The 15,768-nt window shown below is 39.2% G+C and overlaps 1 protein-coding gene across 1 annotated transcript in view; it reads left to right on the plus strand.

Annotated features, from left to right (window-relative positions):
* gem (GTP binding protein overexpressed in skeletal muscle) overlaps positions 1 to 15,768 on the plus strand; it is a 43,094-nt gene that overhangs the window by 7,131 nt on the left and 20,195 nt on the right. The window contains exon 3 of the mRNA XM_069921893.1: positions 15,289 to 15,365. Within this exon, the coding sequence (XP_069777994.1) occupies positions 15,289 to 15,365 (77 nt within the window). The remainder of the gene's footprint in view (positions 1 to 15,288; positions 15,366 to 15,768) is intronic.

The raw sequence follows: 15,768 nt of genomic DNA on the forward strand, positions 1-15,768 counted from the left end.
TGAAGGGGCAACAGAACCTTTTATTCACATCTAAGAAGATACAGAAGACCTTTGTTTAATGTCTCATTCAAGAAATGACACATCCAACAGTACACTGCACTAAAATGTCAGCCTATACTTTGAGCACGTCTTTGATGTGCAACATGAACACTCTGAATATGGAGACTTCTTTGGCATGTACAGTGGAAAATTATTTTGGAACCAATTATCTTTCTTGACTATTCCTGCCAAGATTTTGTGGTAGTTCAGATTGCTTAACACTGTGAGAATGAGTTTGATAAAGAATATTGATGCTTAGGTACTAAGACCACAGCTTTCATGGAACATATGGCACTGATTTGCACCTTATGGCTCTTTCAGAATCTTGATTTCTATTTTAGAATATGAAATATGATAGGGATAAGTAACTATTGCATTTCCCATTATATTCTTTCAATTCCAAAGCATCAAATAAAAACTGTCAAGAGTATAGAGACATATTCGGTGGGTACACGGTTAAAATTGATGTAAGTAAGAACCAGCCTTCAAACTACTTCATTTGAATGTATTAATAAAAACCAGGAGTGATCAGTTTTGAAATCTTTCGTTGCTGCTTTGGAAAGAAAGACTGCTCTCCATTAGAACAGCAGGTGGCAACAAATTATGTAAACTGATCAGGGAATTTATACAGACAATAATTGGTTCCTCAATGTGTACACATATAGAGATTGCAGATGGGTTGGTAATAATTTTCAGGAATCAATAGATTCTGGTATGGTCCTGGAGGAATGAAATACTCAAATTTCACCCCAATATTCAAGAAGGGAGGGAACAGCCGAAAGGAAATTATAGACTAGTTAGCCGGATATCAGTGGTTGGGAAGATGTTGGAGTGAATTGTGCAGGATGAGATTACAGAGGACATGACAAGATGGGCCAAAGTCATCATGGCTTCATTAAGGGAAAATCTTGCTTGCCATAGAAACATAGAAGATAGGAGCAGGAGTAGGTCATTTGACCCTTCGAGCCTGCTCCGCCATTCAATGAGATCATGGCTGATCTTAAAGTTCAGTACCCCGTTTCCGCCTTCTCTGTGTAACCTTTAATACCCTTATACTGAAGAAATATATCTAATTCCCCCTTAAATATATTTAATGAACCTGCCTCTACCATTCATTCTGTGGCAATGAATTAAAACTTATTGGAATTCTTTGAAGAAGTGGCAAGCAGGCTAGATAGAGGAGATGTAATAGATGCTGTATATTTGGATGTTCAGAAGGCCTTTGATAAGGTGCCGCCTATGAGGCTTCTTAACAAGATAAAAGCCAATGGTATAACAGGAAGCGTACTAGCATGGGTAGAGCATTGGCTGATTGGCAGGAACCTGAGAGTGGGATAAAAGGATCATATTCTGATTGGCTGCTGGTTTACTTCATTTAAATCATTTATTTTAAAAAATCACAAAATTTAGGGCTCACGGGCCAAATTGCTGCATAAGTCCACAAGTCACAAACCTCCAGACAGAATATGTTCCACCTACTTCTACCCTGTTTGTGGTAAACCACTGTAATGTATAATTATCTGGTCGAGCATACCTATTGGACAGTTGTACTATGGGGGGCCTGCTCCCCACAAGCTCCTGTATAAGGGTGACTTTTCCATAGCCCTCTGCATCTCAGTGCAGGACAACTGAACGGTGGGGATATGCTGAGTTCTCAAGTGAATTAAAGTCTATTGGTTTCTCTACAATAGTCTCCTGTGTGATTGATGGGGCATCAATTTAAGTTTTCTACAATGGAGCAGATCCTCAGTCAAAAAAGAGGCCCAAGCCATTGTTGAGGCAGTGCGGCAATGGTGCCATTACCTGGCCTGTAAAAGATTCACCTTGTCGTGTTCATGTTCAACATTCAGCAGCTGGGCAGAATGGAAAATGATAAAATACTGTGGTGGAGTATAGAATTATTTACCTTTAAACTATGACATCTTTTACCGGCCTGGGAAACTTAACAAGCCAAGCACACAACCTGCCGTAGTCCATTGATGAGATCAGGACTGTGACAAACAACTGCCAGGTCTGTGCTGAGTGCAAGCTTCACTTCTACTGGCCAGACAGATACAACTTATTAAGGCCACTCGTCTCTTTGAGCGACTCAGTGTCAACTTTAAAGGTCCCTTGCCCTCCACCAACTGTAACATATACTTCCTTAGTACATGTTATCGATGAATACTCCCATTTTCCATTTGCCATCCCCCGCTCGGATATGACAGCTGCCACAGTCATCAAGGCCCTGCACAGCCTCTTTACTCTATTTGTCTTCCTCAGTTATATCCATGGTGACCGGGAGCCTTCCTTTATGAGAGACGAGCTGTGCCAGTACCTGTTGACCAGAGGCATTGCCTTGAGCAGGACCACTAGTTACAACCCCCAGGGTAACGGGCAAGTGGAGAGGGAGAATGGTCTGGAAGACAGTCCTCCTGGTCTTGTGGTGCAAAGGCCTCCCAGTCACCTGCTGGCAGGAGGTTCTCCCAGAGGCCCTCCACTCTACCAAGTCCCTGCTGTGCACTGCCAATAACGCTCCATTACATGAACATATGTTTTCCTTCCCCAGGAAATCTGTGACAGGGACCACACTACTGGCATGTATGACATCCCCAGAGCTCATCCTGCTCCGGATGAAATCATTGGACGAAAGAGTCCACCTCCTCCATGCTAACCCCCAATATGCCTATGTGGCATATCCAGACGAACATAAGGACACTGTTTCCATCAAGGACACGGTTTCCATTAGAGGCCCTGAAGACCATTGCTGATCACCCACACCCTCCTCACCATTGAACACACCCATGATGCACCTGCTCTCTGGTATTCTGCCTCTGCCCAGAGGGAAGATACACCTGGCATGGCGCCCACCCACCAGCACAATACTGATGAATTTGAACAGGGACCCGAGACCATCCAGGACTCTGCTGCTGCACTGCAGCTGCAACCAGTTCTACGACGGTCCCAGCGAATGAGCAGACCACCTTATATGCTGAACTTAAGACTTTCAAATTGTAAATTTGTAATTTTATAAGTTCCACTTCACCCCATGGGACTCTTTTTAAAAACAAGTGGTGAATGTGGTCTGGTTGAGCATGCCTATTGGCCGGTTGTACCTGTGGCCCATACCCACAGGCTCCTGTATAAGATTGACTGTTCTACAGCCCCCTGCAGCTTAGAGCAGGAGAACCAAGCGGTGGGGATATGCTGTGTCCTCAAGTGAATTAAAGACTATTGGTTTCTCCACAAAGGTCTCCTGAGTGATGATGGCTTATCACTGTGCTTTCTGCAGGCAAGCCAATTCCAAATCCAAGTAGCCAAGGTTCCTTGGATCCCAAGCCACATGACATTCTGAGGGAGCTTATTATGGGGATGGGAGGGAGGGATTTGTCATATACCTTATTAAAATCCACAAACACCATCTCCACCCTCAATAATTTCCTTTGTCACTTGCTTGAAAAACTCAGTTAGGCTAGTGAGGCATGTACAGAGTCATGCTGTCTATCACGGAAAAGACTATACTTCTCTAATACTTGTAAAACCTATCCTTAAGAATTCTCTCCAACAGTTTGTTTTGTGCATTATTTCCTCAAAGAGCTCCCAATAGATTTGCCAGGCAAGATCTACCCTGAGTCAACCCATGTTGACTTTGGTCAATTTTGTCTTGAGCTTTCAAGTTTTCTGGAAATACTCCTTAATAATGGAAAGAAATGGGAGCATTGCCAGAGCTGCTGTAACAGCAGTGCTGCTGCTTGGGTGGACCTGAGAGAGTGGGGAGTGGAAACACAGCTCTGCAGGGTCCTACCAACCGGTTGTGATATGCTGACTCTGTTCCGGCTTTAAACAGACTGTTAGAGAAGCCAACGGTGTTTTTTTTTAAACATCCTGCAACCATGGAGGTCTGTGCCAAAGATGACAGCACCTGCGCTAGGCAGCATACCGAAAGGGGTTGCACACTCTGGGGAGCAACCCATGTTGAGAAGGAGAAGCCTGGGAGATGATGCTACAGAAAAATGACCATGGCAGTGAAACAGCAAGGGGTTCAGTGGCTGAAGGAGTCAGACAGGCTGCAGCCTGTGGAGACCTGCAGCTGAAGGATCCACACAGGCCATGGGCTGCTGGAGAATGGCTCATGAGCACCAGGTATCGGAACTAGGTTTCAAGAGGGTGCTGAGGACATGAAGGGCACTGAACATTTCCTGATTGTATCAGAGTTTTGGATCTAAAGTTCGGAATCAATTTAATGAATGGAACAGGAGTTTCAGGCTGCAAATGCTGCCGGAGTGTGTTGGAGGAGAATCTACGGACACTCAGAGTTTCTGAGGAGACTCTCTTCTGCTTCTCGTTCTCCTATTCTTGGGGGGACTGGGCAATGCTCATGGCGACTCTTCATTTGCCTTTGTAGCAAGCAAAAGTTGAACTATATTGTGTACCTGTATATTACATTTTTCTGAATTATTACATGACAATAAAAGGAACCTTTGGGAATCCTTTCAGCTACTGAAATTAGGCTAATTGGCCAATAATTTGCTGTCTTTTACCTCTCTCCCTTCTTAAAGAATGGAGTGACATTTGTAATTTTCCAGGCCTCTGGAACCATTCCCAATTGCAGCGATACCTGAAAGATCACTACCAGTGTGTCACATTTTTTTCAGCTACCTTTTTCAGAACTCTGGCATATAGTTCATCTGGTCCAGGTGACTTATCGACCTTCAGCCCTGATAATCTTGGCAAGCACTTCTTTCTTAGTAATGGTGAGTGCCCTCATTTCTGCCCCCTGACTCTTGAAGCTCTGGCAAGTCACTGTGTTTTCCACAGTGACAATTGATGCAAAAGACCTATTCAGTTCATCTGTCATTTATTTGTTCCCCATTGCCATTTCTCGAGTGTCATTTTCCAGTGGTCCCATGACCATTCTTGCCTCTCTGTTACTCTTTATATATCTGGGGGGGGGGGGGAACCATTGGTGTTATCTTTTATGTTTTTGGTTAGCTTTTATACTTCATTGTTTCTCCCTTTGTGGCTTTTTTATTTCTTGCCTTCTTGTTGGGTTTTAAAAGCTACCCAATCCTTTGTCTTTCCAGAAATGTTTGTAATACTGTGTGCCCTCACTTTTGCTTTTATGCTGTCTATAGCCCTTTTTACACAGAGATCTCGCAGTACTGCCATAAAGAAGACTGGTCATTAAACCAACTTTGCTTTTTTACACTGAATGCCGGCATAATGCAATTTGGTGCTATGACTACCTCCACTGCCAGCTTAAAGGTTGGGCTACAATGAGCAACCCCACCCCACCCCCATTCCGTGTTTGTAACTTTTACACACAACAGCATGGCGCAATAAAGGTGCAATACTCCTGCTTTGAAGGAGTGTGAAAGGGGCATCTGTCTTCCCTTGTCAGCCACAGTTGACTCACCCTCCCTTTAGAATATATCTTCATCTTTCAAATGAAACGATCCAGTGTCTTTTGAATTATTCCCAGAAATTCGTGCTACTGCTGCTCCACCATCTTCCCTGCTAGGGTCCCCTGCCAATCAGCTTTGGCCACCTCCTCTCACATGCCTCCATATTACCTTTACTTAACTGTAATATCGACATGCCCAATTTTAGCTTCTCCTCTCAAACTGCAGAGTGAATTCTATCACTCTATGATCACTGCCTCTTTAGGGTTTTTTTTTAAACCTTGAGCTCCCTAGTCATATTTGGTTTATTTCACAATACCAAATCCAGACTTGCCCTTTCTTTTATGGGCTGCTCTAAAAAGCCATCTTTTTCAAGGAGGCTTTGAGAACATTTTTGTCTGCCTGGTAATCTCTTGCCATAATGGAGCTCAGAGCAGAATGGTTTGGGAGCCAGCATTAAAAATAGTGGTGCTACTGTAATGGTAGTGTTGCCGCTGATGTGGACTGGTGAGGAGTGGAGAAACAGTGCTCCTCCACAGGGTTCAACCAACCAGTTCAACTAATGACAGCTCCATGCAGGACTTAAAAAGCCTGTTAAAGGAGCCAGTAGTAATTTATTTTAGAATCCTGCAACATTGAGGTGAAGGCCCAAGATGGTGATGCCAATAATAGGCAGAAACCTCGGTAAGTTACAGTCTCTGGAGAAGCAGAGGACAGAAGCAGGGCACCAGAATAAAGGAGACAACGCCCCCTTCGTTTGAGGAGTGGCAGAGAAAACGATCCATGGGACGGTGACAACGGCGGCAGACCAATGAATGGTTCTGCAGCCTACGAACCACACAGGTGGCAGGCTGTTAGTGACTAGAGGTGAGGAAACCATGCAGGCTGCTGGCCACTCATACCAAGTTGCACACTGCTGGAGACTAGCTGAAAGGGGGGGGGGGGGGGTTCCAGGTATTAGAACCGGGGCTTGAGAGAGTGTTTAGGGCACTGAAGGGTTACTGGTTGTGTTGGAGGTTCAGATCTGGAGCTCGGGTTGCCAATGGTTTAGACTATAGTCTGTGTGATGACGGAGGCTGCAGGAGCACTGGAAGCGAGAACACGGACACTCGCTGTCTCTGAGTGATTCTCTTTTGCTTCTCATTCTCTGACTGTAAGAGGGACCTGACAATTTTTGTTGATGGCAAAACTGATGGCCTTAAAGAAGACTGAAGCATATTTTATGTGATATTACACCTGTTTTATTATATGAAAATAAATGAATCTTGAATTAAGTATGCAGCCATATGACCATTGGTGTCGAGTGAGTATAATGAGGGCCCTAGGAAAGAATACTGTCATTTTCCTGCTAATGGAGAACTCACAGTGTAGGAAATAATGATATCTTTCCTTTGCCTTGTGGGCCTCTTGTAGTTGTTCATGTCACAGAAGCATGCAGAAGTGCAAGGATCACAGCTTCTGGGCTCTATGAACTTGGTCCTGTGTTAGAGGATTTGATCTTCTGCCTTTACCTTGGGAAAAGACTGTGGTGGCAAGGAAGATGTAGATCAGTCGTTTTCAAACATTTTCTTTTCGCTCACATACCACCTTTTTAAGTAATCCCTATGCCATAGGTGCTCTGAGATTAGGAAGGGATTACTTAAAAAGGTGGTATGTGAGTGGAAAGAAAAAGTTTGAAAACCGCTAATGTAGATCAAACTTTGCCTTCAAGACATAGGAAGTAGTCCATGTTTTCCAGGGATTCATCATGAGCCTTTAGTTGCAAAGGACTGTGTTGTGAAGTGGGGCAGGTTATTTCAGGACTGCTGTAGATGTTGAGTGCAGGCCTATTCACTTGTTTGTTTAAATGAATGAGTCAATAGACTTGGAGTTTAGCCTCTGAATATATGCATAGATGTGCACTGTTTTTCAATTTTTAATTTAAGAGTACATTACAGGAACAAGTCCCTCTATCCCAAGATCATGGCACCTCAGTAAATATATTTAATACAAGATTGGATAGATTTTTACATAGTAGGGATTAAGGGATATGGGGAAGAAGCAGGTAGGTGGAGACGAGGCTATCATTAGATCAGCCATGATCTAATTGAATGGCCGAGCAGGCTTGATGGTCTGGATGGCCTTTTCCTGCTCCTATTTCTTATGTTTTTATGTTCTTAAGTACACCCATGCCAGAATCAGAATTTATTGTACCTAGAACAGTAGCAATAGAAATTCATCAAGACAATGGTATTTTCAAAACAATTTTTATTAATAACTATTAATAATATAAAATCTTACTTAACTCTAAACTTAATTATCTGTTCATGTAATTGTGTGTGTTTATCTTTCTCTGTTTCCAAACCCACAAAATCACTTTAATAAATAGATATATAATATAATCCAAAGATTAATATTAACACAAATCCATCACATCTCCTTCAAACAAAGAAAGTTTTGAGCTTTTTAAAAAACAAAATTTTAAACAACAATTTATCATTTATCTGGTAGATTTTACATTTTTATGTTATACAATATAATAAAATAAATATTGCAGAAAGAACATGCCAATTCAACATCTTGAAAAGCAATCATATTATCCTTGCTTTTTATGAGTTATTATTAAATCATATTCTTGCAAAATTAAATTCCATTTTAACAATTGTCTATTTTTATGTTTCATTTTACTCAAAATCGCTAATAGATTGTGATCAGTGTAAACTATAATCAATCCAATAGCATTGCAAATATAAACCTCAAAATGTCGCAATGCTCATACAAGGGACTGTAATTCTTTTTCAATAGTAGAATAATTCTTTTGATGTTGGTTGAATTTCTTAGATATGTAAGCCGTTATTATCACAGACATTCTTTTGAAATAATACTGCGCCTGTAGCTTCATCACTAACATTGATTTCTAAAGAAAATGGTTTTTCGAAATCAGGTGACCCAAGCACAGGCTTGTGACGTAAAATGGCTTTTAGTTTGTCAAATACTTTCTGACAAATGTTTGTCCAAATAAACTTATTTTTGAATATTTTATTTTAATTTTTCCAAGACTCATATAGAACATTATATACATCATATATTAGTATTTTAAAATTACAGAGTCTCATACAGTACAACTCCGTTTATACAAAATGGCCTGGACTGGGCCTATTTCTGATAGCAACAGCCACTAACTTGTAACAGTGTTTAAACAACAACAAACAACAAAGAAAGGCTTTTTAAGCATTAAAATAATGTTTAATTGTCACCAAAAAAATGTTGGCCACCACTGATCACTGACACCTCCCCACCGAGGCCCCACTTGTGCTGGCAACCCAAGGGTCCAACTCCTGCCCAGGAGCTTGAGGTCCCTGCTACCGGTGCCAGAAGCCCGAGGTCCACTGCTGCCGGCATTGGGAGCCTCAGGATCCTGGTCAGTTCGGCTGGAAAAAATTTTGGATAAATGAGGATTTCTGATTTGTTTTGGATGTCCTCATTTAGCCAAAATATTTTTAAAAATTTAGATAACTGAGGATTTCAGAGAATCTGATTTTGGAAAATCAGAGTTGTACTGTATGATTGCCAAAACCTCACCCCCACCCCCCCCCCCCCCCCACAACTGCTAACAATAAAAAAGTCAGTTGTCCTTAAAATAAGGGGTGTTTGAGCATGCCTTCATTAATTAGTCCATATCTTGATTTTCAGGAATTCAACGCTATTAACCGAACTATATTATTTAAACCTTTTCAGGGAATTTATTATATCCTTAAGCAGTATGATTCAAATAAGGTTGCCATATTTTTAACAAACATGTCATATTTTTAATAAGATTATAACTTATCCTTTTCATATTCCAGCGAATAATAAGTTGAGGGGCGTCAGACTTCCATGTAACAGCGGTACATCTCCTGATTACTGCTAGAGCAGTCCTCATGAATAGTTTTTGATATTTTGATAGTTTTGTGCCAATTACCATAAGATGCTCAGTAAATACAGTTCTGGTTCCAATGGAAAATTCATATCTACAATTTTTGTCAAAATTTCTCCCAAGTCATACCAAAAGGATCTTACTTTCACGCATAGCCAGGGTGAATGTATAAATGTACCAACCTCTATACCACACCTAAAGCACGAGTCCGTAATTTCAGATTTTAAACTGCGTAATTTTTGTGGTGTAAGGTATAATTGGTGCATCAAATTGTATTGTCCCAATCTATATCTGACATTAATAAATTATATATTATCAGAGCACAATTTTGACCAATATTGTTTTTGAATCCTTTTTCCCAAATCCCTCTCCCACCTTTCCCTCCTTTGAAATGTTCCTGGTGCATTTCTCATTTCAAATGGTAGAACAATGTATTCATATAAACCTCATAGTGTTACGAATGTGGAAATTTCTCTACCTCTCTCTGGTAAGGAAACAGACCTGTAACCTTTTAATAAGTCCATCTTCATAAGAAATTTAGCTTTTCCAACCTTATCCATACAATCATCACCCTAGGGAGAGGATAAGCATCTGTCTTTGTTACTGCATTAACGTTTCTATAAGTAGTGCAAAATCTAACTGTCTCATCTGATTTAGGTACCAAGGTGAACACCAATCTGAAATAGAATGCCTAATGATGTCATTCTTTAACATGTATTCAATCTTGATCTACCAGTTTACACTTTTCAACATTCATGAGATGCTGTTCAGTAGGTTTTGCATCCCCAACATCAACATTGTGACAAGTTATTGAAATTCTCTGTGGCACATCTGGAAACAAGTTCCTAAATTTTAGAATTAGCTGTTTCATTGGTTCCTTTTCCTGGGGCTGCAAATGAGTCAACTTCTTGAATTAGATAGACAAACTGTGACAATGTTTTCTTTTAAGTGACTCTCACAAAAATCAGACAAACTAAGATTTTAATGTGTTGACGTGGCAAATCTGTGTTTTATGTCTCTGATCAGGTGTTTTAACCACATAGTTGACTTTATTTACCTTGGATTCTATCTCATACAGTCCTGAAAATTTTGACCTAAGAGGATTAATATTGGTTGGGAAAAGAATCAACACTCTATCCCCAGTTTAAAAATTCTCTTTCATGCCTTTTTTATCATACCAGACTTTCATTTTATTTTGAACCTTTTTCAAATTCTCCTCAGCTATCTTTCAGACTTTCTGCAAACAATCTTTAAAACTTGAAAGATAATGTAACAAATTCAACTGATCATCCTTATTAACCCATTGTTCCTTCAGCAACATTAAAGGCAGTACAGACTCTCTCATTGCAAACAAAAGCAAATGGACACCCTCATCCCAATCCTTCTCATTCTTGAGACAATAGGTTCTCATCATGGGCTTTGTGGTCGAATAGAATCTCTCTAAAGCCTCTTGAGATTCTGGATGATATGCAGATAATATGATCTGTTTAGCTCTCAATTTAAAACTATTTGCTGAAACAATCCTGACATTAAATTACTCCCCTGATCAGATTATCTCTCTTTTGGCAAACCAACTAAAGTGAAAAATTTCACAAGAGTACTTGACACAATCTTAGCTTTATTATTTTTAAGTGGTATGGCTTCTGGAAATCTGGAAGCTGTACATATGATAGTTAACAAATATTCATTTTCAGCTTTTGTCTTGGGCAATGGGCCAACACAATCCACAATAGCTTTAGATAAAAGTTCTCCAAAAGCAGGAATAAGGTTTAAAGTAGCCACTATGGGACCTTGATAAGGGTTTCTGTGCAACCTGGCAAGTGTAACAGATCTGGCAAAATGTCACAACATCTTTCCTCAGGTTAGGCCAGTGAAATTGTTTCATAATTTTAAAGATAGTTTTCTTTAGCCCAAGATGACTACCTAAAGGTGTACAATGAGCCAAGGTTAAAATCTCATCCTTTTAGGCTTTAGGAATGACAACCCGTTGAACAACTGCCCATTCTTCATTGGCAGGGATATAAGGTGATATCCATTTCCTTATTAACACACTTTCCTTGAAATAATATCCAACTGGGCACTTTCTTAATTTTGTCAGCAGAGAGAGCCTTATCTCTCACTCCAGTAAATCAAGATCCTCTATTCTCCCTTTCTATAAGCTCCTTTCCAGATAATGACAAATCTTTTTGGCAGCTGCTGTGACCTATTGTAGACTTCTGTTCCTTTTAAATCGGTTTGTACAGCACTTTCTTTGCGGACTATTTGCCCATTTATTTTCTAACTTAATTGGATATTCCATATTACCTTCTTGAAAAGGTCTATCGGACACAAATCTCACTGTATGAGTTAAAACATACTCATCTGCAATTGTAGCAGAATGTTGCCCCTTTTGGAAAGTTTCACTTGGTTTTAACTTAAACTTGGAAGTTAAAGCATACTCATCTGCTAATGTAGCAGAATGTTGCCCCTTTTGGAAAGTTTCACTTGGTTTTAACTTAAACTTGGAAGTTAAAGCATACTCATCTGCTAATGTAGCAGAATGTTGCCCCTTTTGGAAAGTTTCACTTGGTTTTAACTTAAACTTGGAAGTTAAAGCATACTCATCTGCTAATTCCACAGAATCAGGCCAAGTTTCCACCTCTCTCAAACTCCCTTTGTTACTTTTCCCTCTTCTGTCTAAGTTTCTCTAACTCTAGCTCAAACTGCCTTTGTTCTCTCTCAAATGACCTTTGCCTTTCTGTTTCCTCTTTGTTTTTCTGCTTCTTCTCTTAGTTCCTCTGCTTCTTTCGCCTGAATTCTGAGTATTTCTAACTCGTACTGTTCTTTCTCTCTCTCAAATCTATATTTTCCTAATTCTGTCTGTTCCAACTCTTGAATGATAAACAACAACTCATTCTTTGTCGCCCTCTTCAAATCTGCAAAGATTGGCGATTCCAAAAACTTATTTATATCCGTTGCTGCTCATTCCACAAACATACAAGCCTTTTAACTGGCTTTCAAATTTTTTTTTTAACCAAACAAATCAAAAATTGATCGATTAATAAGCCCAAATTATGTTAAGAACCAAGATCAGCAGCAATAGAAATTTACCAAGACAATGGTACCTTCAAAACAATAATTTTTATTAATAACTTAATAGTATAAAATCTTACTTAACTCTAAACTTAACACCACTATGTGCTTATGTAAATATGTGTGTGTCTGTTTAGCCAAACCCAAACCATTACAGTTTAAGCATAATTCTGAAAAGTCAATTTTTAGAGTTCAGTCAGTTTTGTTTTGAAATTCAGATTCTTTAACTTGTTGCTCAAAAGCAATTATGAAGTAGGTGTGAGGCATCATACTTCTTAAAACATGAAACTCTTGTAGAGTTGTTTTCAGAGAATTGTTTCTTCAAATGAATGATTTCCCCCTCTTGCATGGAGGATACAGTACTTGTGATCTCTGCACGATGATCTCACCAATCCAGGCAAATGTTGAGCGAAGTAACCATTTAAGAATGGTTATGTTTCAAATACAAGATTCATTTTCCTTTCTTAATCAAAAGTGACCATTTCAAAGGAATCAACGAGACTGTCCTCTCTCTTTTAAAGTGACAGAAGTGGCTAATTTCTTCAAAACCACTTTTTTGGTGTTCCTCCTTCCCTTAAGGAAAACACAAGCAACTGTCCTTCTCCAAGGATTCTTACTGCATTTCAATCCTGTGTGACTTATAGGATGGTCAAGCACCTTCTTCTGGTTTCAAAATGTTACTGTAAAGTTACTTCACAACTATATGTTGAAAACATATGACTTAATCTCTTCCTACTTTGACCAAGTATTAAGTGGCTGTTTTGTTTGAAGTTTCATTTTTAAAAACATGAGTAATCAAACAGATAGTTTGTTGTTTGACCAGCAGTCCTTTCTGTATACACAAGTGATGTTAGTTTGCAATGAACCATTCTTTTGATTCCATGGCATCTTTATACAGCTTTTATTGAACAATGAATTTTCAGACAAATGGGCTATGATAGCTGCCACTCAAAGGATTCTCTGTGTGTGTAACAGTGTGTGTGTGTTTTTCCCTGTTTACAAACCCACAAAATAACTTTACTAAAAAAAAATAATATTATATACCTAAAAATTAATATTAGCACAAATCCATCACAAGTAATTTCTCATTTTGTGGCAGCATCACAGTGCAAACATTCATGTAAACCATTTTACAAAAATAGTGCACAAAAAGTTAAAGCAAGGCAGTTAACTGACAAATCCTGTGTGCCTTTGGAATGTGGGAGGAAACCAGAGCACCTGGAGGAATCCCACATGGACACAGAGAGAACGCACAAACTCCTTCCAGACAGCACCGTATTTGAATCTGGATTGCTGGCAGAGTACTGTAATAGTATTGCACTAATCACGGCACTAAGTGTGCACCACCCTATGCTAGCCTTGTTTGTGTATCTCAATAATGACAATTACTATGGCCTTGGTTCTGGAGTGGAGGCAATAAAGATTGAACAGTTTTGATTTATCCTGTAGTTTAGCTTGGGAAGTATGTTGGAGGGAAGATGCAGGACTGCAATGAATAGTGTTTAGATGATGATCCAGGCTTTCTTGACATCAGTCTGTACTGAAATTGGGACTCATGAACTAGTTGGTTATACCCACAGTAAACATGACATTGTGAAAAAGACATGAGGAGCAGATGAGTTTCTTCAGATAGTCAAATTTGAGAAGGATGTTTCATTGTCCCCCATAATTGATGGAGTCAAAGTTTTAGAGACATTAAAAAATGCTTTTTAAAATGGCCTTGTGTGTTACCTTATCAACATTGTGATTAAAACACGATGCAGGCAGCAGGAGTTCAAGAGATTGACATAATATTCTGAGGTACAACTGGGGGGTGGTCAATAAATTCTGTTCTTGCCAGAAGGTCTATAATTAGAGTATTACTTAAAAATGTTCCTGTCTTAACAAGGCATCCATTAAGAAACCTTCAGTATCAGATGATTTTAAAAACACTTGTATCATCGCATCATGTGACCCATATTCAGTTTGTTAGCAAATGCAGAATCAGAGCTATACGCTTGCATTCTTCTTGGGAAGGTCTTGCATGCTACGAGCTCAACCTGGAAGATCTGAGTACCGATATTACTGCTTTTGAAGAAGGGTTCAGGTGCAAAATGTTGGTTATATAGCTTTACCTCCTATGAACATTGCAAGACCTGCTGAACTCCTCCAGCACTTTTGTGTCTTTTGTTTAAGACATGACATCTCTTGCTTCTGGTGTAACCAGAAGGCGAGTACATTTGTGTTACAACACTTAATGGTGATTAAAAGGGATTGACACTAGATCACAATGTGAGATATTGGAACAAATAATCAGAAATTTTCTCTAAACAGTTGATAGCATGTACATGAATAGGAAGCAAACTAAATTGGGATATTCAAATAACAAGAATTGCAGGAAAAGAATTCTATATTTTTTTCTATTAACTTTAACCACATATTTAGTAAAGGAGAAATTGTGATCTGGAGTTCACTACATAATAGGGTGGTGGAAATAGTATCAATTAGTTACTTCAAAAGAACTGGATGAACATGGGAGTGAATGACTCCAGGATAATGGATAATTGGGGAGTTGGGACTGAGAGGATTGCTGCATGAAGAGACAGCATGGCTCAAAGGGATAAATGACCTCTTGTAATGCGCGTCGAAAGAACCAAAGACTTATTCGACCAGTCCAGAATGACCTGGTCTGGTGAGGAGCAATCCTTTAAGACCTGCCAGTAGGTGTGGCTACACTCTCAGCCAATCACAGTCATCCTACACTACCATCTGTACATGTACACATTGGTGATAGAATCTGTAGTATCACACCTCTTTTGGTATAATTTAATGATTCTATCTTGATGATTAATAAACTGACAATGCAATATAGTTATAATGAATTTCTCTTGTGTATTGAATTTAATTTCCTAATTTTTGTAGAAGACACCTATGAGCGAACCATTACTGTTGATGGTGAAGGTACTACTCTTATTGTTATGGATACATGGGAAAACAAGGTAGTAAAATTATTTTCTATCACTGAGTAATAGTCCATGCATAAGTTGTGAAGTATGTAATTATGGATTGCTTCAAAAAATATTCTTGTCATGCAAGAACAGCTATTACTATCTATCAAACTACATGAGCTAGCATGTAGCTCCAATATCGTCGTTTAATTTGTAACCTGCCAAAATGACACATGCATGGCATGCAAAACAAATATGTGCTATGTAAAATATTTTGCATTGCTGTAACTGGTTTACTGCTGTAGGATTTACTCATGAACATTTTTTAGTAAATGGAAAAAATGTGAGTGCTATATTAATTTAAAGTTGCATGAAATGATCGAAGATTTTGAAGGGAGAATGAATAAATAAATATGGGTCTGACTTACTTAATATAAATCTGACTGGATTTCTG

The sequence above is a fragment of the Narcine bancroftii genome, chromosome 2 (genome assembly GCF_036971445.1).
Source record: "Narcine bancroftii isolate sNarBan1 chromosome 2, sNarBan1.hap1, whole genome shotgun sequence".
NCBI classification, from domain to species: Eukaryota; Metazoa; Chordata; class Chondrichthyes; order Torpediniformes; family Narcinidae; genus Narcine; species Narcine bancroftii.